A 26,725-nucleotide genomic window follows, 5' to 3' on the forward strand; every position below is an offset into this window, starting at 1 on the left:
ATCACTATTATAGTTTTGTAAGCAATACATTGCAGTGTTTCACTTAGAATTGTCATAATGATGTACCAGGCTAGACAGTAAGGTTATGAATACTGATAATATCAATCTAACAAAATGTGATTAACATCCAATTTATAAGGGTTGTTCTTTAGAAGGGAAGCGAAGAGGAGGCAGTACATTCTGCAAAAAGAAATAATCTCCATATTGGTTATGTTCCCCAAGTTTTATTTTGTTGCTATCCTCATCTGCCAGACTTATCATTTAAGAGTAATCTATGACTCATGTTCATGCTTCTCACGTGTGTAGACAAAACGGGGGCCCTAAATTGAAACAGTGAATTTTAAAAAACATCACTTCAATTTAGAGCTGATTAAACCCTTGTGTTGTGCACACACCCTGCTGACTTACCTGCCTCTCTGGTGGGGAGTGGGAGGGTGATCTGCCAGTGGGCAGAGCGGTACCTGGGCTACGAGGTGGGGGGGAGGCAGGGCAGCTGGTGCTTCCCTCCATGGGAGCGGCAGCCCCCTGCGCAGGCAGTACCAGCCCACAGGTACCCAGCTCAGGTGGTCCCAGGGGGCTCCACAGCCACAGAGAGAAGCACTGGGCCCCGTGCACAGCTCAGACAGGCTGGCAGGCTCCAAGGGTAGGGGTAAAAAAACGTTAGGCTCATCACTTTGGGCAGAGCCTGCTTTCCTGCAGACTGCCTACAGGGCTTCCTGCTAAGCCCCTGAGCTGCACAGAGCTCCGTCCTTCGCTCTGCGGCTATAGGGGTAGCAAACTAAAACTCCTCAAAGGAGTTTTAGATTACTAAAAGTAACTAAAAGTAATATAAAACTCCTCAAAGGAGGTGCATTCAGCCCACTTTAAAGTTTCATGCACATACACTTCTCATTTTGTCTATACACGATAGTCTCCAATTCCCATTACCATTTTTCAATCATTAGTATCTTCAAACTCAGAGTCTACTCGCTTCCTCCTTTATTAAACCTTTTTTCAGTCCCCACTGTTTTTTCATATTAATTGTTATAAATTTCCCCTGTCTAACCTGAATTCTAGCCAAAAAGATATTGATAAGGTCATTTTCTTCTTCTTTCTCCAACCAAGGCACACTTTCTCTTTAAATCATCTAATGACTTTCTATTACTCCTGTCCGAAGTGGCAAGTACTTGATTCGGATTCGGGTGATTCAGAGGGAATAGCGATTTGATTCGGTGATTCAAATCACTGTCCCAATTCGATCTGGCAAATTCAGATTCAGAGATTCGGTCACCAAAACAGCGCCAAATTGGGCCAAATTTCCTCTGAATCAAACAGGCAGTGGCAGTGTCAACGGCAGGGGCATGGTGGCAAGCAGGGCTCCAGCCATCCTGCCCTGCCCCCCTCCCCCCGCCATGGCTGCCTTGCCTGGCACCAGAGTCCTGGCACTTTAAAAAAAAAAAAAACAACAGCAAAAAAAAATCCCCGCGCTCACCGGCTCCAGCAGCGACGACTGGGGCCCCTGGGGGCTTGTGGCAGAACCCCCTCCCCACACACACACACACACACACAGTGTGAGGCAGCAGGAATCAGCCCCCCCCACCTGGCACCTGCACAACAGCTGTTACATTCTGGGGGTGCGGCATGGCTCAGCAGCGTGCCACGGGACTCTGTATGCTGTCCAGAAGCTGGGGCTGTTCAGGCTGAGCGCTGCCAGGCTCTGGGTGACTGCTGAAGCTGCCCCAGCTCCAGAATAGTGCACAGTGCCCTGCTGAGCGGCACTGCACCCACACAATGCGACAGCTGCCGCGCAGGTGTCAAACGGAGGGACGATTCCCACTGCCCCATGCCACATGGTGGAGCTCTGTCAGAGGCCCTTATAGCTGCTGCTGCTGCAGCCGGTTAATGAGGGGCTTTTTGGTGCGGGGGGTGTTTAAAGTGCCGGGACACTGGGGCCAGGCGGGGCAGCCATGGGGGTGCTGGCTGAGCAGGCGGGGGATGGGGTTGAGTGGGAGTCCCCTGGTGTTTCCCTCCCTCCTCCTCCAGCCCCCCCATCCCCTACTTACCAGCACAGAGCCCAGGTCCAGCCCCCTGCAGCAGCGAGCGGGGACTGCCCGCGTCTTCAAATTGATTTGGAGGCTTCCGATTCAATGTGGACCTTTTAATGGGTCTCCCGATTGAATTTAGATTCAGTCCCCAAATCGGGCCAAATCTCTTCCAAATGAAATCCGCTACCAAAGTTTTATGCAGCCCTATTGTCTATCTTTTGGCATTCCTCATTCAAGGGCTTTTCTTCAGCTACCATAGGCTGATAACTTTGCTGCCACCTCTCTCTATCCTCATTTTCATAGTTATCACTCTCATCCTTAGACTTATTTGTAACACTGTATAAGAATAAATCACTGCAAAAACACAAACAGGAGATAAGTCTCTTACTCACCTGATTTTTTGGGACACTTTGCTCTAAGGACATTATTAGCTTGCCCATATTCCCAGGATTCACAATGTTTTTTGTTCCACAGACATCTAATCCCTGGACCAGCATTTTTACATAGTTCTTCATCTTTAAATGCTTCACAGTTTGGAGGCTTGTACACAAGGATGTCATTCAAAAGAACACTTGAAAACCCCCCAAATATATACATGGACCTATAAGAAAAGCAAAGGAATATAACTACTTTAGAAGTAAAATGTTATTAGTTACATCACCTTGCTTTCTATAGCACACACAAATATCATTCACAGCTCTCTAAAACCATGTCAGTTATTTCCTTGCAAATCTAATGGTTCACTGGGGCGGGGTTATGTTAACCCTAACTGAAACTTAACAGAGTATGCTTAGGCTCAGCCAAATTAAAGCTATATTATAGTGTGACACAGAAAATGAATGGGAAGAGGGAAGAGAGATTGCTCAAGGAAGAGTACTGTCCTTTGGAGTGAAGTAATAAGAACAATACGACTAGATGGCCTACAGAAACAGAGAACATTTCTCTTAGACAGAAGATCCCAAGGGCAAATAAAAAGAAGCTAGCAGGTGAGTATTTTTCTCAGATAACAATGAATATCTGATTCAATGAAAGCAGCAATCAGAAAAGACAATTTGGTTTTGAAAGTATCGCTTTCCTCTTTTCTCATTTAAAATTAAGACGACTTGGAATCAAAATCAATCCATACTACTCTGGCATCATGTACCCTCAAAATGGAAGGGAGTTTGGTGGAGCTATAGGAAGCAAAGGGCTCTGAGACGCATCACAAATTCATATAACAAGATCTGAAGATAGAATTGGAAGTTTTTCCCACTTAACTCCAATTCTTGATAAACAGCAATTCCTAAAGCATCAAATATAGTTTAGACAAGAATGTGAACATTTTGAATTCCACTTGTCATAATTTATGAAACCTGACAATAACTACATTTTTATTTATAAGCGGTCCTCTGCAAATGAAACATCTGCGCAGACTTCATCAATGAAGTTGAGTGCTCTGTTTGCTGAACTATGCAAGCTATTGCTGTTATTTATGGTAAAGAACTATTATTATTAAAGATTACTATATATTCTTGCATCACTTTGAAAAAGTCATACAATATTTATGCATACGAAATCTGTAAAAGCCCCAAGTATATTTACATATTAAGATTATTAAAACACAATAAATAACAGAAAAGAGCCGATATACAATTGTTGGCATTAAGGAGTCATTGTTGATGGTACTAACGGGTGCTATAAATCTTACCCACCTGTGGTCAAACCCACAACAGAGGGCCAACAGAAGACAGTTTCTTAAAAATTTTCCATCAGAGGTATGATGTTTACCCCTATAATATTGCAGTAACTATAATTGTCTTAATTGCTTGTGTTTTTGTTTTTCTTTTTATATAATGAACTATTTAACCATTAAGATAAAGTTAATCTTGTTATGATTTACATTTTATAATATTTCAATCAGTCATTATTAGTGTTCTGGAATTAACCATCTATTCTAAATTTGCTATTGCTTAGCATAAATATATTTGACCTATTGGTCTCATGATTTTAGAACATAAATTTAATATAAGGAAAATGCTTATGTAAGATTTGTGGTATGTCCAACTTATGTGAAAAGAGGTAATGAAAGAATGAATGATGTATGTATGTGACAACATGAAGGAAGACAGTCCTCTTGCAGCAGGTGAAAATAGCCTTCTGTGGTTTAACAGTTAAAGGCTGCAGCAAAGTCTAGCCAGAAGTTAAGGATTACCAAATACTAGATCATCCTTCACCCTCACGGCTGAAGACTGCAAACAGCCCCCGCCCCCCAAAGATTGCAGACTACCAAGCCAGAAAATCATGTCCTCCTAATCCCAGCCTGACAACAGGACAAGGAGGATGACCTTCACATCTGACTCAGCAGAATCCATAGGCTTGTATGGACAGCTATCACTAAAGAATAAACACGAAGACAAGGCTTTGGGTCTTTTCCACCTGCAAGAAGGAGTTTTGGGCGCGTCCAACAAGACCTGACTCCAGCCCTCGCGGTTAGTCTGGCTAGCCACCAGACTGACCTGAGCAACTTTAGCACTTGGTAACACCTTAACCTTTGCAGGACTGTCTAACGACCTGCATGTGTGTGTGCTTGTTTCTTTTGTATAAATGAAGGAATGAATGAGTATGCATGGGAATGAGTGAAGCAGATAACCTTACTGTTCTTTATTCTTTTTATGTTGCATGTTTTATGTTCCAATAAATGCAGTATTGTGCCTTATCCCCTGATAAGATTCCTGCTTGTTTTTAATTCACACTGTACACCCTGTGTATACAACACCCCAAAAGACTGTGGGGAACAAACAAGGAGTTTGGCGGCTGCACCCTCCAAATGTCAGGGGATCTACCAGGTGCCAAAGCTATTTGCACAGATGCAAGATATCTCTACCTCAGCTACAAGGACACCTGCATAAATAGCCACACTGGGCTTCTTCCACTAAGAGCATCTCTATGAAGGGGCTGTGACAGAGGCATTTTGTAAAAGGGTTGCAGAATAGTTATTATAGTCAGACACTAGTAGCTCTTGGTACACACTGATTTTTCATACAAACCTTATCTTTCACCCAATAAAGAAAATTCCTCTGAGAACTGTTTAACTTTAAAAAAGAAATCAGTCATCTATAGTGCATTATTGCCTGAAAGAGAGACTGCAGGTTATATCCAAGTGATGACTATACTTGATGTTCAATTTCAAATATACTGTAACTGACTCCAGTGGGAAAAGTTCCACCAGATGGTTGATTTAAGTGTTCAACTAAACATGCTTGCAGCAGAGGACTGGGGGGGATGCCTGCTCCTTTACAGGAGCTAGCAGCCTAGGAGGCTGCTTGCAGGTCACGTAGGGGTCTAATGAGAGACTCACCTGACCAGAAGAGGACTCAGGTTGTAGCTATATAAGCCAGATACTCTCTCCCTGGCAGCTATGAAGTGAGAAGTACCTGACAGCACAGCAGCAGCTGGGTTCCTGAAGGCACTGGGATTTACCTAAACAATTCTGCAGGCCTAGGAACAGAGGCAATTTCCCTGGCCAGAGAAAGAAGACATTTTACAGGAAAGTAGCCTTTGCTTTTACGTTAAACCCCTAGAGGGTTTGAGGTGGCTGCCAGGGGGCTGTGTGCGGAACCAGGGGTCTGAGAGCCCAGAGGAGGGGCTGCATGCGGGAGAACCCAAATGAGAGGCTGCACGCAAGACCAGGGGTCTGAGGACCCAAGAGGGAGAAGGCAAGCAGGCTAGTCTCTCCCTAGCAGCTACAGGGTGAAGAGCTCCAGGCAATAGGGCTCCTGAATGGACTTATATCTTACCTGTGGGACCCCAGTGAGGCTTGGGGAGCTCATGAGACTAGCCCAGACCTGGAAGGTATATCAGCACTAGAGGGGAGGGAAGGTTTGCCCTCTTAAAGCAACAGAGGGCTGCTTCCCCTTAATGCTCATGTTATAGCCCAGGGGCCTATTGTTTACATTGCAGATACACCGGTAGTTTAGGCTGGAACTGTAGGGGCAGTACATAGAGGTCCCATTAGCTCCCGAGGCGCACATGATCACCTTAAACCCTGCCAGAGGCAGGCTCAAGGCTTGAGCAGCTGTTGAGCCTGAAGTGGGCAGAATGCAAGGCCACAGAGCCAGATAGGGGCAAACGGGCCCAGTGCCCGAGAGGGGTGCAACTAGACAGGGGCCAGAGGCCCAGTGCCTGAGAGAGCTACACCTGAGCTAACACCTCAAAGCCAGGTCCGACACAGCGGACCCCGGCTAGAAGGCCTAGCCAGAGTAAAGAGGCAGAGGTCAAGGAGGCCAAAAGCCACAAGAGAGAACATTTTTACAGTAACAACTGCAAGAGTTGGGGTGTGGTGTAAGGGAGGATAGGTGCCATGCAATTAGCCTTTAAGGATGTAGGTGCCTGTGGCAGAGCACCTTTGGGGGTGCTTGCCACTTAAGCCATTTCACAGGCTCTGAGGGTAGCCTGCTTTGGAAGAGCAGCAGGGGTAACCTCCCCCAGGAACTATTTATTCTAAGAGGAGGGAGGGGGAAAGTATGTGGCAGAGCACCTCTGGTGTCTGCCACTTTAAGAGCCTGAAGAGGCAACTGGCAGGTGCAGCCCAGCTCTGATGAGCAGCCATTTTAAGATTCAGACCAGCAGAGCTGGAGGCAGCACTTGCTGCCTGGCACCAAGGAAACAACATCTCCTGGTGGTGCTGATGCTCTGGTAACATCAGGAGGTAAGGGCAAGAGCTGATGGGGATGGTTAGGAGGCTCTTGGTCCTGGGCATGACCTAAACTTGCACCCTGCCAGGGATGGGTAGCCTGAACAGCCCCCCAGAAATACCAGGCCAGAAATACCAGGCCAGTTACCACCCCAGTGGAAGGTGAATAGGGGTGCCTAAACCCCAGCCCCCACCTTCAGGTGGGTCAATTAACATCAGAGGTAGCTGGGGGCTGCGGCCATCTGAGCCTATGTGGGGTACAAGGCCCTGGAGCATGGAGAGTGGGGCCAGGTATGACTGCGGCCACCTTAGCCTGTGGGGTATGTGTGTGACCCCAGGCCACAGCGTGGGGGGGCACAGTATGGGCCTCAGTGGAGGCAGAAGTGTAGAGTGGGGTGCAGTGGAGCATCTCACAACCTGCACCAGAGTGGCAGTTGGGAGGCCTGGAGAGCCTACCAAAGGCCATGGAGCCTAGTGAAAAGACAAAAAGCCCAGAGGCTAGCAGCCCCAACTGTGCATGTGTGTGGGGGAAGGAGCTCAGTGAGAGTGAGGGGCTCAGAGCCCAAGGAGAGAGGCTGGAGTTAGGGGCTGGGATACAGTTACAACATGTGAATGCCAAGAGGGGCCTGAGACAAGATCCTATGAGGAAAGGGTGTGAAGTGGGTCCCAGTGAACAGGGGGCTTGAGGGTAGGCCCTGCTAACATGGGGGCCAGGTTATCTCCAGGTAAGCCTTCGGGCACCAAGGCCATAGGTGGGCCAAAGGCTGATTGGGTGGAACAGCTGAGGAAGTACCACGGGTAAACAATGGGGTAATTCAGAAACCCCTAATTCAGAGCAACTGGTGAAGGACTAGAAGCCGAGTCACTCCAGTGTTCTGCAAACCGCCCAGTGCTCGCTCAAATGAGGGTCGCAGGAGAGGCCCAAGAGGCCACGTGCTTGCTGTCCAGGGAGTGCAGGAAAACAAGCCCCAGGACCCTTCAGGCAAGGGCAGGGTAAGTGTGACCCTGGGAAAAGGAGGGGAGGTATGAGAGTGGCCCCTCAAAGGAGCAGTATGAGACAGACCATGTGAGAGGCGGTGGAGTGGGAGAGGCCTTAGTGAGAGGGAGGTGGTATGAGTCTGGCCTGTAATAGGGACGAAAGCGAGAGGCCTATCACTGGGATGAGTTGAGCCTGGCCTCAGGCCATAGCAGAGCTCAGCTCTTAGGAACATTTGCAAGGCTTGGGATGCAATATAGACATGGCTGGAGCTGCATACATAGGCCCAGGAGAACAGGGCGTCGGAAGGGCAGCCTCCTGCCTTATTAAGAAACAATGAGACAAGGCATGGCAGGCGAAAAAGGAGGGTGGCATGCCCGGGGCAGGTGAGGAGACTCGTACTGTGGCTAGTCAGGGAGTTCCCACTTTGCCCTAAGGCCCAGCAGAGGTACCAACAGGCTGAGAGTGTCTACTAACCTGGGGGGGTGGGATGCAGGACTGTGACTGCATGGACCCAGAAGGGGCACAATAGAGATCAATACGAGGCTCAGGCTCACTCGGAGCCTATGGGCAGCCTCCTTTTTATAACTTTCAATAAGATTAAAGTGTGGCAGAAAAGTAAACAAGGGAGGGCTACACCAGAACCCGAGCCAGGCAGGGGCCACACGGCCACCAGGGCGTGTCACAGCCACCCCTGTGGTCACGGGCCTGCTGCAATGCTCCTCAGCTACTTCATATAAATGATTTATTGCACAAATAACCAGGATATATAAAGCTGTTCTTAAGGACTAATATTCAGGCTAATAAATAACATCAATTGTACATCACAGAACTGTGCTTTATGTAAATTTAACTGTCATCATAGTTTTTCTTCCAGCAAAAACAGTCATAGCAGTTTAAAACATGCTTCACTTACCCATTACTGACAACGGCAGTATGCCCAAATCTGTTCACATCTCGATGCAGATTAGGTTTAGGTAAAATTTTCCATTCATCACAAGCTGAAAGACAAAAGGAAAGCATGTAAGTTCCTGTAACAGTTTCAAGAGACTTTAGGAAAATATATTACATATGTAAATACCAAAATTAAGTCAAAAGCATGTGGGCTATATTTAAGAGAGCATAACATTTTGAAACATGTATTTTTCAAGCACAATTTCCAATGCTAATTTATGCTTCCCTCTTGAAAAACAAATATTCCTTCTGCTTTAAGATATATTTGTATCCTGTAAGAACTTAAATACACTGAAATACCCCATTAAATATATATTTTTTCACCTCCTGATAATTACTACTTCAAATGTCAGAGGAAAATTAGAGGAACTTCAAAGCAAAAGTCACTCCATGCTCCCAATGCAATGTAAAATTTGGTGTGTTCCATCAGACGGATCATTGTTTAAAAGGTATAACTTGTATTCTTAATTCTTGATGCCAATGGTGTTATTGATTGATATATATTCATTAGGCACAGTAATGGATGTAAAATTTCTGATACTCTGCCCCTACCAATCTCAGGATAATGTGCTTATCTTTAGTAATACTCACCTTCTTTGTAATCTTTTCTTTCACACAGAATATCTATAGTGTGTTATTTTTGAGAATTTAAAATCTAAGCTAAGGGAATCCAAATGAGAAAAATATTTGTTCAGTAGTTTGAATATGCCACAAGTCCAATCATCAGAGAGAAATATTGTATTATCATGGGTTGGAGGGCAAAAAGCACACAAGGGGCCAACAATTTAACGTGGAGCCATGCTGACCTATTTCTAAGAGCTTTAACAACTGTTCAGGGAATTAATTTTTTGGACTATGTAATTAAAGTTGCCTTTGGACCCATATGTAAATTAGATTTGCAATGCAAAGCACTTATAATGTTGCAGACATGCTTCATATTTTTAATGTAAAGTTAAAAAGATGAGATATATAATACCATTGAAAATCTATTTTATGGGGGATAAATAGATTTGGTATGACCATTCAGGTAAAAGGCTCGTAAATAATCATACCTAAAAAGGAAAAGTGTTTTGTGAGGCTAAGAGCCTAACAAACAAAGGAGGTACATAGGATGTATTTAGGTTTTTTAAAGCTATTAAAATGTTTTTAATGCCAAGAATTGTGCTAAACTTTTTGCAAGCATTACAGAAAAAAATAAATACCTCCAAAAGTGTATATATTTTAAAGATCAAATGCAGATGAAGAAAGTCAAGATCCAATAGAGAGACACTTTCATTGTCATATGATTCTCAGGTAATTGTCAACTAAAGAATTTATACTTAAGAGTTTATGGGAATATGTACATAGGACTGTTGAGGACAATCTAGCACCAGATTAAGTGACGTTGTACTTGAATCAAAAAGACTTTAAAATGTATTTTCTGGAAAAAGTGTGTGCATAAGTGTGTGTGTGCATGTGCATGTTTGCACACAGGTAGATTATGTGGTTTACTCAAACTTACAGTCAAAATGAGCCAAGTGATACTTTTCCAGTTTAAATAAACCTTTAACGAGAGCCAAAGTCTCTAATCTGAAATGTTATGGCAGCTCCTATTAAAATCAACAAAAGCCTATGTATTAGGGCTATGCAAAGCAGCAAGTATTTGATCTGGATTCAGATCCGGCCAATTCAGAGTGATTCAATTTGAGGAGATTCGAATCACTGTCCCAATTTGATTCGGCCAATTCAGATCTGAAGTTTTGGCACCACTTCACAGATTTGGCCATACACAAAACAGGTAGCAGTCCTCACCATGCTGGACACAGCTGCCTCCAGCTGTTAAGTCTATTGTCCTAAAGCGCAGCCCTGGCTTTGCCCACCCCACAGAGCGCAGTGGAGTGGGGGTTATGGGGGGGGGCTGCAGCCACCCTAAAATTCCCCATAGCCCCTACCACCAAACCCTCCCCAATCCAGGTGCACATGCCCACTGCCATGCCCTGCTCCCAGCGCCTTCTGCCACCTGTCCAGAGCACAGCCCAGCCCAGCCCAGCCCACCCCACGCAGATTCAGGGGCACATGCCCACCCCCATGCCCCCTGGACTGGCAGTGCATGGTGGCTCACAGTGGCGGGAGCCCCCATCCCCAAGTCCCATGCTCCCCTGCCCCAGCTCGACAGCTACTCCCAAACCCCAATCGCTCCCTCGCTGTGGGGACATTAATCTGGGCCCCCCCTACACCACTTCCCTCCCTCCTCTACCCACCACAACAGATTTACCAGCTGGAGGCAGCTGTGTCCAGCATGGTGAGGACTGCTACAGACCCCACTCCCCCCCGGCCCATGCTGCATGGGCCACATTGCTCTGGGCTGTACACCGAACTGTGCACCCCCAGTGTGCACCCACATACCCCTCCCCTCACCCCAGCATTCAGTGAGTGATCCCTGCTGTGCTACACTGACATCTCCAAACCAGGCATGGTCCTCCCAAGCTCCTCAGCCCCACGTCCACACCATGTCTCCTTCTGCCCAGGACTGGGGGCAAGCAACAGAAGCTGGGGGAGGGAGGTAAAGCCAGAGACTCTGGAAGCTGCAGCAAGAGAATAATGCAAAGAGTTGCAGCCAGGCCAAGAGCCTGGGGGCCATCGGTTAACCCTTCCAGAGCCACATATGACCTCCCAGGCTGCCAACTGGACAACCTTGGTTTAGGTGTTGAGCTGCTTCTCAGAAGGAAGCTCAGAACCTGAACACTGAACTGGATGATGTATTTTCATGCAGAACAAACACTACAGCTATTGCAGAAGAGAAATGCAATATTTTTGTCCTTGGGACAGTCTTGACACGCATTAGAAAGAGAAGGGTTAAAACTCTTTCTTCTAAAACACAGCTTAAAGAGTCAGATTTTGCCATGGAAATAGGTTGGCATAGGTAAGGAGCCTTAGTTTTGTTGGCTACCCAAAGTGTCCCATCTGTGTTTCATGTAACACCACTCCTTTATTCTTCCTAAGATGGGAACAGTTTAATACCTGTAGTCACGTGCAATCTGTTGCTGTGCTATCCCAGTACCAAGCCATGCACAGTTCTCCCAAGCTCCCCAACTATGTGTTCCCTCAGCCCCACATGTATACCATGTCTCCCCACACCCAGAGCTGAGGACAGGTAGAAGAAGCTGGGAGAGGGAGGGGAATCTGAGACTCTGGTAGCTACAGCAAGACAACAATGTGGGGAGTTGCACCCAGACCAGCTTTTTCTGTTGCTGCTATATATACACTATACCAATAACTGAGTCTATTTAAAGGTATGCTATATACAAATCAAACTGAAAAAAAAATGTTGCCTCAAAGCACTGATCTAAATTAACTGTTTCTGACCCTAAACAAAGGCAATTATAACCAGAGACCGCAGCATCCAGGAAACCTGTCTTTAGGCAAAGGAAGCCCATAAAAAGAGGATAGGGGAACTGTTAAAAGGAGGTCAAGTTTTTTACTGAGGCACACAAGAATCAACAGTGAGTCAGCATGTCTATGACAGATAAATCAATCAGTCTCTCTTTCTGAAACAGGGGTAGGTATTGAAAGCATATTCTATTATTGCCAAAGTAAATGCAGTATCTAACATACAGACATCTAAATGCCAGTAACTGCAACATCTGGCAGTGACTCAGAATCAGTCTACCATCCTGAACAGAAAGAAATAAAACAAGTTTTTGCTCAGCATCAAGTATGGCTCAGTACATCCCCAAATTTCTCTTTCCCCATAATCATCTTTAGTTTATTAATGTATCTCATTAATGTTCTGCACACCTTTCACTACCCAGCTAGAGAGGTGAAAAACCAAAGTATTCTAGAGAGATGCCATCCAGTACCTGTTCTTGAAATAACAACTTCAGCAAAGTAGATCACAAAATTAGCGCAGCAATTACTTCTCATCACAAGTGCTAGATCAAGGTGAGCATGATATCAAGTACAAAGATATACATATCCTACATCACAGTGCAACAGATGCACTAAATGGGCTGGTTGAATCTGAATTACACAAGAGCTTCAGACAGAGTTACCTTATTTACTGGAAAATAAAATTGATGAACAATTATGAATTCAGTTTCTATTTCAGGAACATTTTGCCATTTAAACTATACAAGGCACACATATTTTATCGTTACAGCATCCTAGCAATATCTTTCCATTATACTGTAAATTCAAGTTCCTTTTGCTATAATTCAGTGCATGTGAGCAGGAGCAGCTTGTTTAAGCATATGGAAGATGTATGTATTTGGTGACAGAAGAAAAACATTTAAAATAAAACACACAGTATATTTTCACTTGATCTAGAAAAAAAAACTCTGAATGATTTTTGTATTTATATACTTTTAACAAAAGGTAGGATTTAATACTGAAAGAAAACCATAAAAACATATTAAAAGCTGGTTTTAAGATAAGAAACCCTTGCAGGCTGGAGATATAATAATTCCTAGCTTGCTCATGTTATTTGTCAAACTGGCAGGTCTTTTCAATAAAGTACAGGATAAAAAAAAAAACACGTTACAAATAGCCTTTCCTCTTATCTCTTCTAGCCTTCTCAATGACTACTGAACATTGAACAGAGCATTGTGCTAGAAAAATACTTTTGCTGAGCTTTAAATTCCTGATCAGAACTACTCTGTGAAGTGCAGATTACTTCACGTGAAATGCAGGGAGTTAACCAAGTGACTATTTGCTTGGTAAAAGATTTAATATATTTTGGTTTTATACATCATAATTTTTTTCTTACACAACTGCAGTGCCTGAATATTTAAACATAGCAAAATTCTACAATTATATAAATTTAATATAAACATTACTACAAAAACCCATAAACTATTAATAAAATGGACAAATAATAGGGGGGTTTTCACTGCTGTCAATGCTGCTTCCACCTTTTGTTTATCCCTCCTATATCAAGAATAATTTAGCTGTTAAACTCAGGGCAGGGAGCACCAATTTTTCTCTGCCTGCAAAGTGTCATGCATATCCAGGCAACTGTTACAGATAATATAGTCTTTACGAGATTTAGGAACAGTTACATTTGCCATAGACTCAGCATGTAACCTCATGTACTCATAGTCTTCTATAATACATATACATGAAGTCTACTTCTCTTGAAGGATATGTATGAAAGAGGTAAAGGAGCTCCATTACCCAGTCATTTAGAGGGGACAGCCATCTGTAACGCCTTAAAGCAGGAATAGCCAACCAGGAGCATGGGTGGTACAAGTAGCCTCTAAGTATAACGTGGTAGACTGGGGAGGGGGCAGGCAGCATAGTCTCAGATTGGGCAGGGAACAGAAAGCAGAGTAGTAGATTGGGCATGGTAAGGGGATCAGTGCAATGCTCGGGGAAAGCAAAGAAGTTAATATGTGGCACACCTGGGTCTTCACTCTAATCCACAGACTACTGTATAAAAGCGGAGGCAGTGGTGCTATGCTATCACTACTTCCTCTCACAGCCCTGTTGAAAAGAAAGCAATGACTGTTACTGAATTTTGTGACGTCTGATCCTTTCTGTAGGGTGCTCTAAAAATGTCATCTTTAATATCAAAATCCATTCATCAGGGAGTCTGCAAGAAAATTCGGCATTAGAACCCAGAAACAACAGTTATTAAAAGAAGGTGGAGGGCAACAAAAATGTTTAGGGAGCTGGGGCACGTTACTTATGAGGAGAGGCTGAGAAAACGAGGCTTATTTAGTCTGGAAAAGAGAAAATAGAGAGGGAATTTAACAACAGCCTTCCTGACTGGAGGTAACAAAGAGGATGAAGCTAAACTGTTGTCAATGGTAGCAGGTGACAGAAAAAGGAGCAATGGTCTCAAGTTGCAGCAAGGGAAGTTTAGGTTAGATATTAGGAAAAAGTTTCTTGCAAAGAGTGTAGTAAAGGACTGGTACAGGTTACCCAGAGCGGTTGTGTAACCTCCATCCTTGGAGGTTTCTAAGATTCAACCAAGGCTTTGTCTTGCTGGGATGATCTAGTTGGGGATGGTCCTGCTTTGAACAGGGGGTTGGACTAGTTGTGACCTCCTGGATGGATATAGCATCAGATTTAACTGATTTTGGTTAAATCAATTTATTGAACTTGTCCCAGATCCCTTCCGGATTCAAGTTAAACTCACAGTCCCCCAGCACCCAAGGATTGCACCTTCCCCACAAGCTCCCACCTTGCAGAGTGGGTAGGCTAGCCTTGCCCAAGCTGTCTGCCCCAGCTGTCTAGCAACCCCTGGGGTCTTGGCCCAGGCCACTGCAGGCATGTGGCTACATTTCTAGAACGAAAAGTGAATGTTTTGTCTGTTCACTTTCTTATTGATTCAATCTACGCAGTTTAGACTAACCTGCAAAGACTGAATCGATTCAGACTGTTTGACTGTCTGTACTTAACTCAGAAGAATGTGACCAGACAACCTAAGTATACAAAAATTACTTTTGAAGCTGAAAGTCAGATGATCACTGGAGGCCACCATACTTAATTTATTTTTAATACAGTTGATGCAATGGTCATTTTGCAAGTTCCTTCTAAACATTTCTAATTCTTATGGACACGTATGTGGTAAACATTCCAACCACTACTCAGAATTTTCACTAAATTTCACAACTACTTTCAAATTCACACATCCAAATTTAAAAATTCAAATGTTTGCCATCTCTCTGTGTCTTTTATGACACAGAGAGATGGCAAAACAACGTGCTATAATCAGAATTACACTGTATTAATCAATCTTATACTGTTTTGTCCCAATTATATCTCTATGCAAGAGAAAAAAGTTTTCATTTTTCTCCATCATCTATCATAGATATTTTTGAGGTTCTTAATACTTCAGTATTTAAGCCCAGACTTTAGATATTCTTTTCATATGAAGAAATAATATGTCAAATAGTACTTCCTCTCTTTAAGAGTATTTTAATGGAAGCCATTTCTTTTTTTATATCGCCTTGAATGCTACTATATTTAACAATTACTTTCTCACAATCAGTCTCAGAAAATATGGCTTCTTTTCAAAAGACATATGTTTTCTACCTTCCCGAAATCTATGCCTCTCCTCTGCTCAGTTACTCCCGAGTCGCATGGGGAAGTAGAGCAGTATGCTGCAGTTGCCCTCCCTCTTCTTCTTGGCCACGTTCCAACTTTGTGGATGGGATGGGAGCTAAAAGGTAGCATAGAAAGCACCACATAAAGAAGTGCTGTATTGGCCACATTTTTGTGCAACGGAAGCATGGAAGTGATTTCATGAAGATAGGCAGCCACAAAAAAGTGCAGTTGGAAGATGAGAGATTTTGCTCACACTGTTTTTTCCAAGGGCCATTTCAGGATGGTTAGTTGCCAAAGACGCAATTAACTTGGAAGTTTAACTTTCAATTTTAATCAGAAATTTAAATAAAGCAGCCAGATGTCTACACATACATACACACATTAACTTCTGCCAGAATTGTTTTGGGGCACTCAAGAGCAGAACAAGGCTAGAACTCATAGCTAGTCATATACCTCTTTCCTCCACTACCAAACAATATTTCTTTCCCAATAAGATCATAGCTTGGATTTCATCTCATTAAAAGTTACAAATATTTTTGGCTCTTTTCAGTGAGGAAAGAAGCGTACAGCTCATTCACGATACACACTGTGGATGCCTTTTGTATTTTAGGACTCTGGATGGAAAGCAAATAAAATACTGTTAAAGTCTGGCACAAAACTAGCAAACTTATTTTCCAGTTTATTCCACACAGAATAAATCTTTTTCTTTATTCTGATAATAAAAAAGTCCCTTCTCTCAGCAAAACATAAAGCCAGACCTGTTTGAAACAGCATGAAATAAATTTCATCTACAGGTGTAACATCCACAACAGAGCCTACGTACACAACAACAAATCCCCAAGCAGCATTAAAAAACAAACAAGCTTGAGTTTGACTACTAAATGAAGCAATTAGTGTATTATACTATTACGATTTTGCTTTTCTAATACTACAGTGATAAACAGCTAATTGCTACTGGAGACTGTGCCAGAGCTACATTTATGACTTAAGTGCTCAAGAATACATAAAATTTAATCCATTGCAGCTGCTGCTCTACAATCTCCTTGGGACGGCACACTGATAATCCATTTGTAATTAAAGATTTTTGCTGTTGTGGTTCAAAAGATAAAACATATACCTTTTACTAAATACAGTGTTTAAAGCACAATGCTTTGCTCTCAAAGACTGCAATTAGAATATATCATTTTGGAAATGCCACTTTTCTACAAGAAAACTTATAACTTTTAGTAACAAATGTAAACAATACGTAGATTGCAAGTAAAGCCAAAGTAGATTCAGGAGGCAGTCCAACCAAGAACTTTCCTGATAGGAAAGAGTTTTTAAATACGTATACTAGTTAAAAGAGGGAAAAATCTGTTTCAGAGTTAAAACTGTAGAGCAGACAATACATTAGATTTAACGTGAACACAGTCTTTGGGCCCTTGCCAGCAGAAATCCACATCCTAACAAGGCCTGCCAAGATGTCATTTAAAGATGCATCTTGCATTTATAAACAATGTCTACTTTTTTGTTTTTTAGATCGATCCCGAAACTCTTTACAGAGATAGCCCTCTGGGGAACAACATGGGGCAGCTGCTCCTGCTCTAGGAACATTATTTGTATCCATCCATCCACACACACTTACTGGAAGTGTCTAAATATTTCCCACGTACCCATAAACCTCAGAAAGTGGTATTTACAACACCCAGAGCAACATTTTTTCAACTGAAACTACAATGAATAATCTAGGCGTATCAAATATAGTTACTAATGTCAGAATTTAGCCAGTATGCCATAAGTGACACCACTGCAATTGCTTTTTTTAAATTCATCACAAGTAGTTACACACTCTGTTTTAAGGTTTCTCTTGACCAAAAAGCAAGCTCACTGTCTCTGCTAAATCACCAAAACACCAGCACCATTCTCTGGGCTACTTCATTATCTTCGCAAGCTTCCCATCCAGGTACTGATAAGACTTAATCCATTTTACTTTATAAGCATTGATCAGAGCACAAATACAGCAGATATGAAATTTTGATAGAGCTCTCTGGTCATGTCCAGGCCAAAAAAAAAAAAAAAAATGCTATTCTTAACTGGAGTTAATGCAAGCTCTTTGTGAAGACAAAGCAGCTTGAAGTTTTCAAATAAATTAGCATGCCAACTTAAAGACTGTGCTCCCTCATAGACTTTATTTCAATTTGCTAATCCGTAGGAAGAATACTACTTGCCTTCTCTTCACTAGGATATTAAAAGTTGGCTAACTAGCAAAGCTGTATTTTTTTTCACCCAGTGAAAAAAAACAAATCTCAAAATCCTTTGTGGGTCCAATTTGTGAATGCAGAGATAGAGGTGGAAAAAATATGCAAGAGCTCTTCATAGTCCCAAGCATATGATATCCAAATCCAACCAAAACAATTTCAGTAGACCAAAGGAGTTCAAATCTGATGGCAGTCTGGGACAGAGTGCTAAAATATTCATTATTTTCTCTGTTTAATATGTCCCTCAATGCATTTACCACACTTGTGAATGCTGAGGTACACTTCACAAAAACAAAACCAATCATCTCCCTCAACTTCATTACTGCCATGTAGTATAAAAGGCCTAACCTATCCACGCATACAATTTCCAGGTTAGTTTTTGTGACCAATTCCCTTATGTTCCCTCAACTTCGGAAAAGACCTTAATAAATGGATAGTTTGAAAAAAAGTCCGTCTATAGAAAATATTAATTCCTTGTGAAACAGGAGTGATGCTAGTATACAGCATAGACCAGGTAAGCTTATACATTTGATTTATACCCAACATACAGACGGTAAAGCAGAAAATTCTACAAACAAACAAGGGCAGATTTTGGCCCATCTTGTATGGCTGCATGAGGTGACTTGTTTGATCCTGAATACTGGCCACAAATATCAAGCAGTACAGGGGAAAAAAGCAAAATTCACAGGAATGCTACCACCTCTTCCTTGTCGCACACAGCTAGATACAGAGGACGGGGCATGGAGCAGTGTGGCTAGAACTCAGGCTCCAATCCTTGGATCTGCTGGCTAGCACAGCTGTGGAAAGGATGCTGTACTAGACGTGGATCTGGCCAGATCCCTTCCTCTACGAGAACGGGTGAATGTAGAAGGGCGCATGCGATTGAAACAGCAGCAATTTACTTTCTGGTTTGTTCTCAAGGCAGTCCAACAAAATGTTTTCCCGTTCTCTGGGTTCATAGCAGAGCCACAAACAAGCACAACAGGACTAAAGCAGTTGGTTTCAGAGACCTAGATTTAAGCATATGACAGCTTCTTATTGCAGCACAAATTTCAATCGTTTCCAAAGACCACATTTTTCTCCTATTCAACACAAAGACAAATGGTACAGGAGGCTTCTTTATGTTGATGTAGTGTCTGTAACACTCATGCTAATTAACTTTTTAGCCTATTAGGGCTAGGGACAGACATTACACATAAACTAGTTTAAGTGATCGGAAATTGGCTTAAACCCGTAACAGAACAGATGTTCAGTGCACATAAACCAGTTTGAGGTAAATCTGGTTGAATATAGTATCAGACTTAACTGGTTTATGCAATGTCTGTCCCAGACCCCTTCCTGGTTTAAGTTAAACCAGACTCTCCCAGCATCCCAGCATGCTCTCTAGGCAGGGCTCTCTGGCCCCTCCGCTCTGCTCCCTGGCTGGAGCTCCAGCAGAGACCGAAAGTATAACAGGGTCTGCCTGGCTTCCCCCTGCCCTGCCCTCCCCCCCCAATGCTTCCTGATGAAGCAGGGATTCCACAACCCCTATCCTTCTCTCGCAGCTCCATATCATCAACAGACGTGTACACTGCACACACCCCCTTGCCTCAGAGTGCTAGCAGAGTACTGGAAACAGTCCCACCCCTTGAGCAGCCAGCAGGGAAAAGCCTGGGATGGTGCAGATCAGGGCAGGGGTTTACACCCATCCCGAATCAGAGCGTCCTGTCAGGACCTGGCCATGACCCCCTCCACTCAGCTCTTTACAAGGGAAGGGAAGGCTGCTCTAGCACCCCCGCCCCCGTGAGCTTCTAGCCTGAGTCACTGCAGGCATGTTCCTGAATTTCCTCAGTCCAGGGAGAATGTCTGTGCAGTTGCAAACTGGTTCAGCCCAGCCAGGTTAGGCTAACCTTCAAAGACTGAATCAATTCAGGCTCAGGCTTTTTCAATGTCTGTCCCCAGCCCAAAAGTCTCTCTTTCTCTTCCTAATTTGGTAAGTTTTGAAACATTATAATAAAATAAAAATTCTGTTATGATCTGGAACCAGACTTTTCCCTGGCATTAGAACTGCTTTATAACATAGCACTAGCAGCAAGGCAAGTCCCAGGAGAATCAACCAAATGTAGGGAAATCTTTCTGTAGTTCAAAGACAGCATAATGGCTCCCATACCACTCCTTCTTCCTGAAGCTAACATTTGAAGTATAGCTTGGGAAAAATTCTAATGGCATGTCTTCCTTTAACTCTTATACAACCTTGGAGCCACTGGCAGCCAGTAAAACCCACAGCAGTCTTGGGTCAGCTTTAATTTATACCTGGAGCTGTGCCAGCATTGCTATTTTTGCTGAAATGCACATACATGTACACACATATACACACAATTCCCCATACCATCTTGCTGTCCTTAGCCATAGTCAAAAGATTAGGATACCCTGAATTTTGTGTTACAAAATTTTATAATTAAAAGAACACTATATTTCTATATAAGGTTACATAATGTGGGTTTACGTGTTACTTTATCATCATTTGTGCCAAATAGCTACATTTTCTCATAAACAGCACCTTTTGCACTTCACATACAAGAGACACCTTCAAAGTTTATGTCTGGTTTTACAGTATTCTATTCCTTATACATTTTATTATGTGCTTTACGACAGCTATTAAAGACCTTTAAACTATTCCTGACTTATATGTCAGATCTTTAGGTTTTATTTGTTATTAGACTCAGCAACGATTCTATGAAGTAATAGCTTAAGTTAACAATAATATGCTCCTGATTTATTGGAACAGATATTAAGATATTTTGGCAAATAAGTTTTACTTGGAGCATACAAGAATTCCTTGTTATACAGTAGTAAGTGGCTAAAAATGAAAACAAGCACCATGAAAACTATACTTATTCAATCAAATTATAGAAAATGGTCATTGAAATAAAATAGCCAAATCTTAAAAGCTACATGTCCCTGCAAGCTGATGTTGGCGACCGGCATGGACAGCTAGAGACCCTCTGGGTAAAAATTCGTGGGGAATACGGCACAGGGGACACAACGGCGGGAGTCTACTACAGACCTCCCACTCAAAGTCCTGAGCTTGACCAGGAGTTCGCCCGGGAACTGACTGAGGCCGCTTACTCCAGGACCTTGGTTGTCATGGGGGACTTCAATTACCCGGACATCTCGTGGGAATACCACTCAGCAAAATCCGAGCGGTCGCAAAGCTTTCTCTCGTGCGTAGATGACCTCTACCTGACTCAAGAAGTCTATGGGCCAATGAGAGGCAAAGTGCTGCTCGACCTGGTACTGGCTACGGGGGACGACCTAATCGGCGACCTAGTGATCGATGGGAAGCTGGGTGACAGCAACCACGAGCTGATCACCTTCACCATCCGCCGTAAAGCTGGCAAGTCAGTCAGCAACACAGAAGTCCTTGACTTCAGAAAAGCCGACTTTGACAAGCTCAAGAGGCTTGTCCGTCAGGCCCTTAGGGACCATGACCCCAGGGAGATGGGAGTTCGAGAAGAGTGGTTGCTCCTCAAGGAAGCGATCCCAATGCACAAGCCAAATCTATTCCAACACGGAGGAAAGGCAGCAAGAAGGCACAGCAGCCCTCCTGGCTCTCCAGGGACCTAGCGGACCTCCTGCGGCTAAAAAGGAAAGCCTACAAAGGATGGGGGACGGGATTCACCTCCAAGGAGGATTATTCTGCTCTGGTCCGGTCCTGCAGGGAGCAAACCAGGAAAGCCAAGGCTGCAACTGAACTTCAACTAGCTTCAAGCATCAAGGACAACAAAAAGTCCTTTTTCAGATATGTGGGGAGCCGGAGGAAAAGCAAGGGCAACGTTGGACGCCTGCTAAACCAGATGGGGCAACTGACAACTGACGCCCAGGAAAAAGCCAACCTATTAAATAGGTACTTTGTGTCAGTCTTTCATCAGTCCCACGGGATGCCCATGCCTGCTATGGGACAGGGAGATCCGGGTGTTGGGGATCCCCTACCCTCCATAAATGCTGACCTCGTGAAGGAACACCTTGAGAAGCTGGATACCTTCAAGTCAGCCGGCCCTGACAATCTGCACCCCAGGGTACTCAAGGAGCTGGCGAGCGTCATAGCCCAGCCCCTGGCATGGATCTTTGAAAACTCCTGGCACTCTGGTGTAGTGCCCGAAGACTGGAAGAAGGCCAATGTGGTGCCGATCTTCGAGAAAGGGAGGAGAGTGGATCCGGCTAACTACAGGCCCATTAGCCTGACTTCTATCCTGGAAGATCTTAGAAAAGTTTATTAAGGAGGCCATCCTTGAGGGACTGGCCCAAGCTAACATCCTAAGGGATACCCAGCACGGGTTTGTTGCGGGTAGGTCTTGTTTGACCAATCTCATTTCCTTCTATGACCAGGTGACCTATCACCTGGACGAGGGAGAAGAGATTGTTGTCATATATCTTGAGTTCAAAAAAGCTTTTGATCTGGTATCCCATGATCACCTCTTGGCCAAACTGCCCAGTTGTGGCCTTGGCTCCACCACGATCCGCTGGCTGGGAAATAGGCTCTGTGGTAGATCCCAGAGGGTTGTAATTGATGGCAGTCACTCATCGTGGTGCCCTGTGACCAGTGGGGTCCCTCAAGGCTCTGTCCTGGGACCCATCCTGTTCAACATCTTCATTAATGATGTGGAATTGGAGTCAGGAGTGGACTGGCCAAGTTTGCCAATGACACCAAACTTTGGGGCAAAGCATCCACGCCAGAAGATAGGCGGGTGATCCAGGCTGACCTGGACAAGCTCAGCAAATGGGCGGACAAGAACCTCATGGTGTTTAACACCAAAAAATGCAAGGTTCTCCACCTTGGGAGGAAAAACCTGCAGCACCCTTATAGGCTCGGCAATGCTACGCTGGATAGCACTACAGAAGAAAGAGACTTGGGCGTCATCATTGACCACAAGATGAACATGAGCCTCCACTGCGATGCTGCGGCTAATAAAGCGACCAAAACGCTGGCTTGCATCCATAGATGCTTCTCGAGCAAATCCCGGGACGTCATTCTCCCCTTGTACTTGGCCTTGGTGAGGCCGCAGCTGGAGTACTGCATCCAGTTTTGGGCTCCACAATTCAAAAAGGATGTGGAGAAGCTTGAGAGAGTCCAGAGGAGAGGCACGCGCATGATCAGAGGTCAGGAAAACTGTTCTTATGATGACAGGTTGAGAGCCATAGGACTCTTTAGCCTGGAAAAGCGCAGGCTCAGGGGTGATCTGATGGCCACCTATAAGTTTATCAGGGGTGACCACCAGGATCTGGGGGAACCTTTGTTCACCAGAGCGCCCCAAGGGATGACGAGGTCGGACGGTCACAAACTCCTGCAAGACCGTTTCAGGCTGGACATAAGGAAGAATTTCTTTACTGTCCGAGACCCCAAGTTCTGGAACAGTCTGCCAGCAGAGGTGGTTCAAGCACCTACATTGAGCACCTTCAAGAGTAAATTGGATGCTTATCTTGCTGGGATCCTATGACCCCAGCTGACTTCCTACCCTTTGGGCAGGGGGCTGGACTCGATCTCTCGAGGTCCCTTCCAGCCCTGATGTCTATGAAATCTATGAAATCTATGAAATAAATTTCTGTTTATTTTTTCATTATTACAGTACTTTTACAAAAACAGTTTTGACACTGACAAAAATTAAGAAAACCTATACGCACTTTGCAAAAATATCTAAATAGATATTTTCCCATATTTATTCAATCAAAAGATAACATATAAGGTACTTATCCAATTGTACATGTTAACTGTGGAGCATATGCATAGTTAATCCATCATGCACATATGCAGCCATGCAAACCTGTTATCCTACTGTGTGGCTATGCAGGGTTTACCTGAATCTTGAATGTAGGTATAGGAGACAGCAGGTGATACCTACTACTTCTATCCTAGAAGCAAGAGAAATTCAACTGACTGCTGTACATTGGACTGAAGGTTTAAGATGCCATCTGGCCTTAAATGATTTACTGAAAAAGGTAAGGATTCATGCCAAAAATTAGTGCCTTTCTATCTCCCAGGATAGGCAGCTCTTGGATTTTAACAGTCATGAACCAATAAAAGTATAAGCACAAGTATTTTATTCCCTAAACATGTAACAAGAAATCTGATTTTGAAAAAAGATTCTAAGATGCATACAACTTTAAACCACACATACAGACAATATTTTAGCAACATAAGAAAGTGCAACAAAAGCCAAAACATAAAAATGTTTAATTTATCTACATAAACATGTACATTGATATAAATTAAAGGTCCGCATTCATTGTACAACTTGATCCTGCAATGTGTTAAACAGTCTGGCCCAAATCCAGCAAAGTACTTAAGCATGCCTTTAACTTTCAGCTTGTGACTAGAGTCTTAGAGATAAATTACCACTTTTCTTTTAGTGACAGTTAAGAGGTGGCAGTAGATAGGTGCATCACCCCAAGAATTAGTGGAAATGATACTACAGTAAGAGAAAAAACAAGGCTCTTCTCCATTCCCTGCCTGCCTGCTTGGGGTTGGAAGTTCACAGTAGTTTCACCACTGAACATCCAGATAAAAGGTTTTGGGAGCTACACAGTTAGATAAGGTTGACGGGTCTTGGACCAAAACTAAAAGCATCTCCATGAGATCTGCCAATGCCAAAAGCTCCATATGTTCCCTGCTCAGCTTTCTACAATTCAGTTACTCACTCTACATCTGACACCACACAAGCACAATACATTAGCTGTGCCCCCATATTTAGAAGCATTAAAATACTGAAATAAATATATTGTACTAGCGTGCTGTTTGTTTCGGGCTCATAGAAAAGCAAGGCTGGAAAGGACCTCATTAGTTATCTAGTTCAACCCCCTGATCCAGGCAATATCATGCCTGACTATGCCATCCCGCCACGTGCTTGTCTAAAATTTAGACTGGATTGTGAGGAAGATGGTCACCGAGGAAGAATGGGGTGAGAAGTGCCACATCATTCCATGATCTCCACCCCCCACTGCAAGAGGTGAGACTTTGTTGGCAATGGTGGAGCCCAGTGGAATGAATCACTGATCTGATGAGCCACACCATACGGGGTCAATTAGTCTAAATAAGCATTTGCTTAATGCTAGTAACAAAGAAGGCACTTTGTTTAACTTTTACGTTTGCAATGGAGGTCGTCTTCATGTGACTACAGATGAACAATATATAGTTTAAGGCAAGGAGTTAAACTGTATGGCCTGACATGTCTGACCTTCTGAGGTTTACCACACTGACTCCTTGATTTTTGGTCAGTCTCAGCCCTCAATGTAACTTAACATTTTAAGTATCTCCTCACAGTTAAATAGCAAAAAGTCATATAGGTCACCCAAAATTGCCACAACTCTACAGGTCTGCTGCATCCTTGTACCTGCCTACTTCCTCTTTCAGACCTTGTAAGGTAGCAGCACAGCACAGTCTACAGCTGTCCTATACAGTGCCTGCAACTAAAGAGTTTTCCTTCAGTCGTCCAGGAGGTTTTTTCCGACTGCATCCCCCTCCACCTTCTGCCACAGGCCACTGCAGAAATCTATCAAAGGCCAGGAAGTGTTAAACGGTCTCTATTTACTTGTATATGTGTGTAGTTCTTGACAATGTCTATTCCAAATTTCTACATGTATATTGGCTTTTTGAAAAAAGGACACTAGCCAACACTGAAATGTTACTATTCACCAACAACAGCCAAATAACTAATTTGTCATGAATAATTTATTGACAAATTTAGCCTCTCTTTTACTGTTTGTGAAATATCGCAAACAGTATGTAATTCTATGACATTTATTTGATACTCAAAATAAATCAGAGGTTCCATAAAGTAATCTCTGTGGCACTCTACTTCTTATAAACCTATTCCAACATGAAAACTCGCCATTTTGGAATACACATCGTCCTCTATTCTTGAATCAGTTTTCTTTACACCATAATATACTTTCCTATTCCATGAATCTATTACAGAAAGTAAAAATTCACTGCAGAACTCACCCACCATGAACTTCTATGTCCTATAGCAATGCTTTTCTGCTCAAATTTTTTTTTTTCTTCATAATCAATCCTCTAAAAACTGGTCATGGCTAATTTAACACAAATAAAACAGATTCTCATTATTACTTATAGAAATACGACCTTAATAAACGCACTGAAATTCAGAAGACTGGAACTACAACAGTCACAAAATACCGCTGGATTGAGCATGCTATTACAACCATATATGCAGCATGTTACCAACCCACATGGAAGTGCTTGTTTAAATAAGGCCTGAGGGTAGTAAATATTAGCCAACCAAAGTAGTTCATTAACAGTTCAAAACAGTGACCTAACTTTTATCTCGCTTGCTGTTACAGTAGTGTTTATCAAGAGCAGCTTGGTACTTCAAATACGAAGATAGGACTGATTGATTTTTTAAAACAAGCACAGCAGAGATTTGCACACAAGAAAAAAATCCAAAAAACATCTTTTCCTCTTCTGATAAATGAACCATCAATGCCTACATTAGTATTCAGAGTGGTTAATAAGAAAGCTGCTTACTCTTTTTCTAAGATTTCTTTTTTCAGTACTAATTAGAGATTGGTTTTGCACGCTAACATTTTTAAGCTAGAAAGATTTGACGGGCAAATAAAACTTTCCTAATATTCAGTTCAGGAAGTGATGGTGGCAAAATTTTAAGCAGTTCAGGACCACAGTGGACTTGGCCTTTGGATGCACAAAAAAGGAACAAAGTGAAATGATCATCTTCCCCAGGACCTGGTAGGTCAGATGGTGTGAATTACTGGCTTAAGGAAGGCTGGCTTTCCCCAAGACCAGTACTTAGTACTGGTGTTATATTTTGCTTTGGCTAAC

General features: G+C 43.2%; 1 protein-coding gene across 5 annotated transcripts in view; it reads right to left on the bottom strand.

Annotated features, from left to right (window-relative positions):
* Positions 1 to 26,725, bottom strand: part of ATRNL1 (attractin like 1) — a 1,104,086-nt gene that overhangs the window by 864,453 nt on the left and 212,908 nt on the right. For all 5 annotated transcript variants that reach the window (XM_090056522.1, XM_090056523.1, XM_090056521.1 and 2 more), the window contains exons 11-12: positions 8,589 to 8,673; positions 2,417 to 2,625 (exon numbers count right to left, since the gene is read on the bottom strand). In XM_090056522.1, the coding sequence (XP_089912648.1) occupies positions 2,417 to 2,625; positions 8,589 to 8,673 (294 nt within the window). The remainder of the gene's footprint in view (positions 1 to 2,416; positions 2,626 to 8,588; positions 8,674 to 26,725) is intronic.

Source organism: Crocodylus siamensis, chromosome 7, assembly GCF_052110815.1.
Source record: "Crocodylus siamensis isolate JL-2025a chromosome 7, ASM5211081v1, whole genome shotgun sequence".
Classification (NCBI taxonomy): Eukaryota; Metazoa; Chordata; order Crocodylia; family Crocodylidae; genus Crocodylus; species Crocodylus siamensis.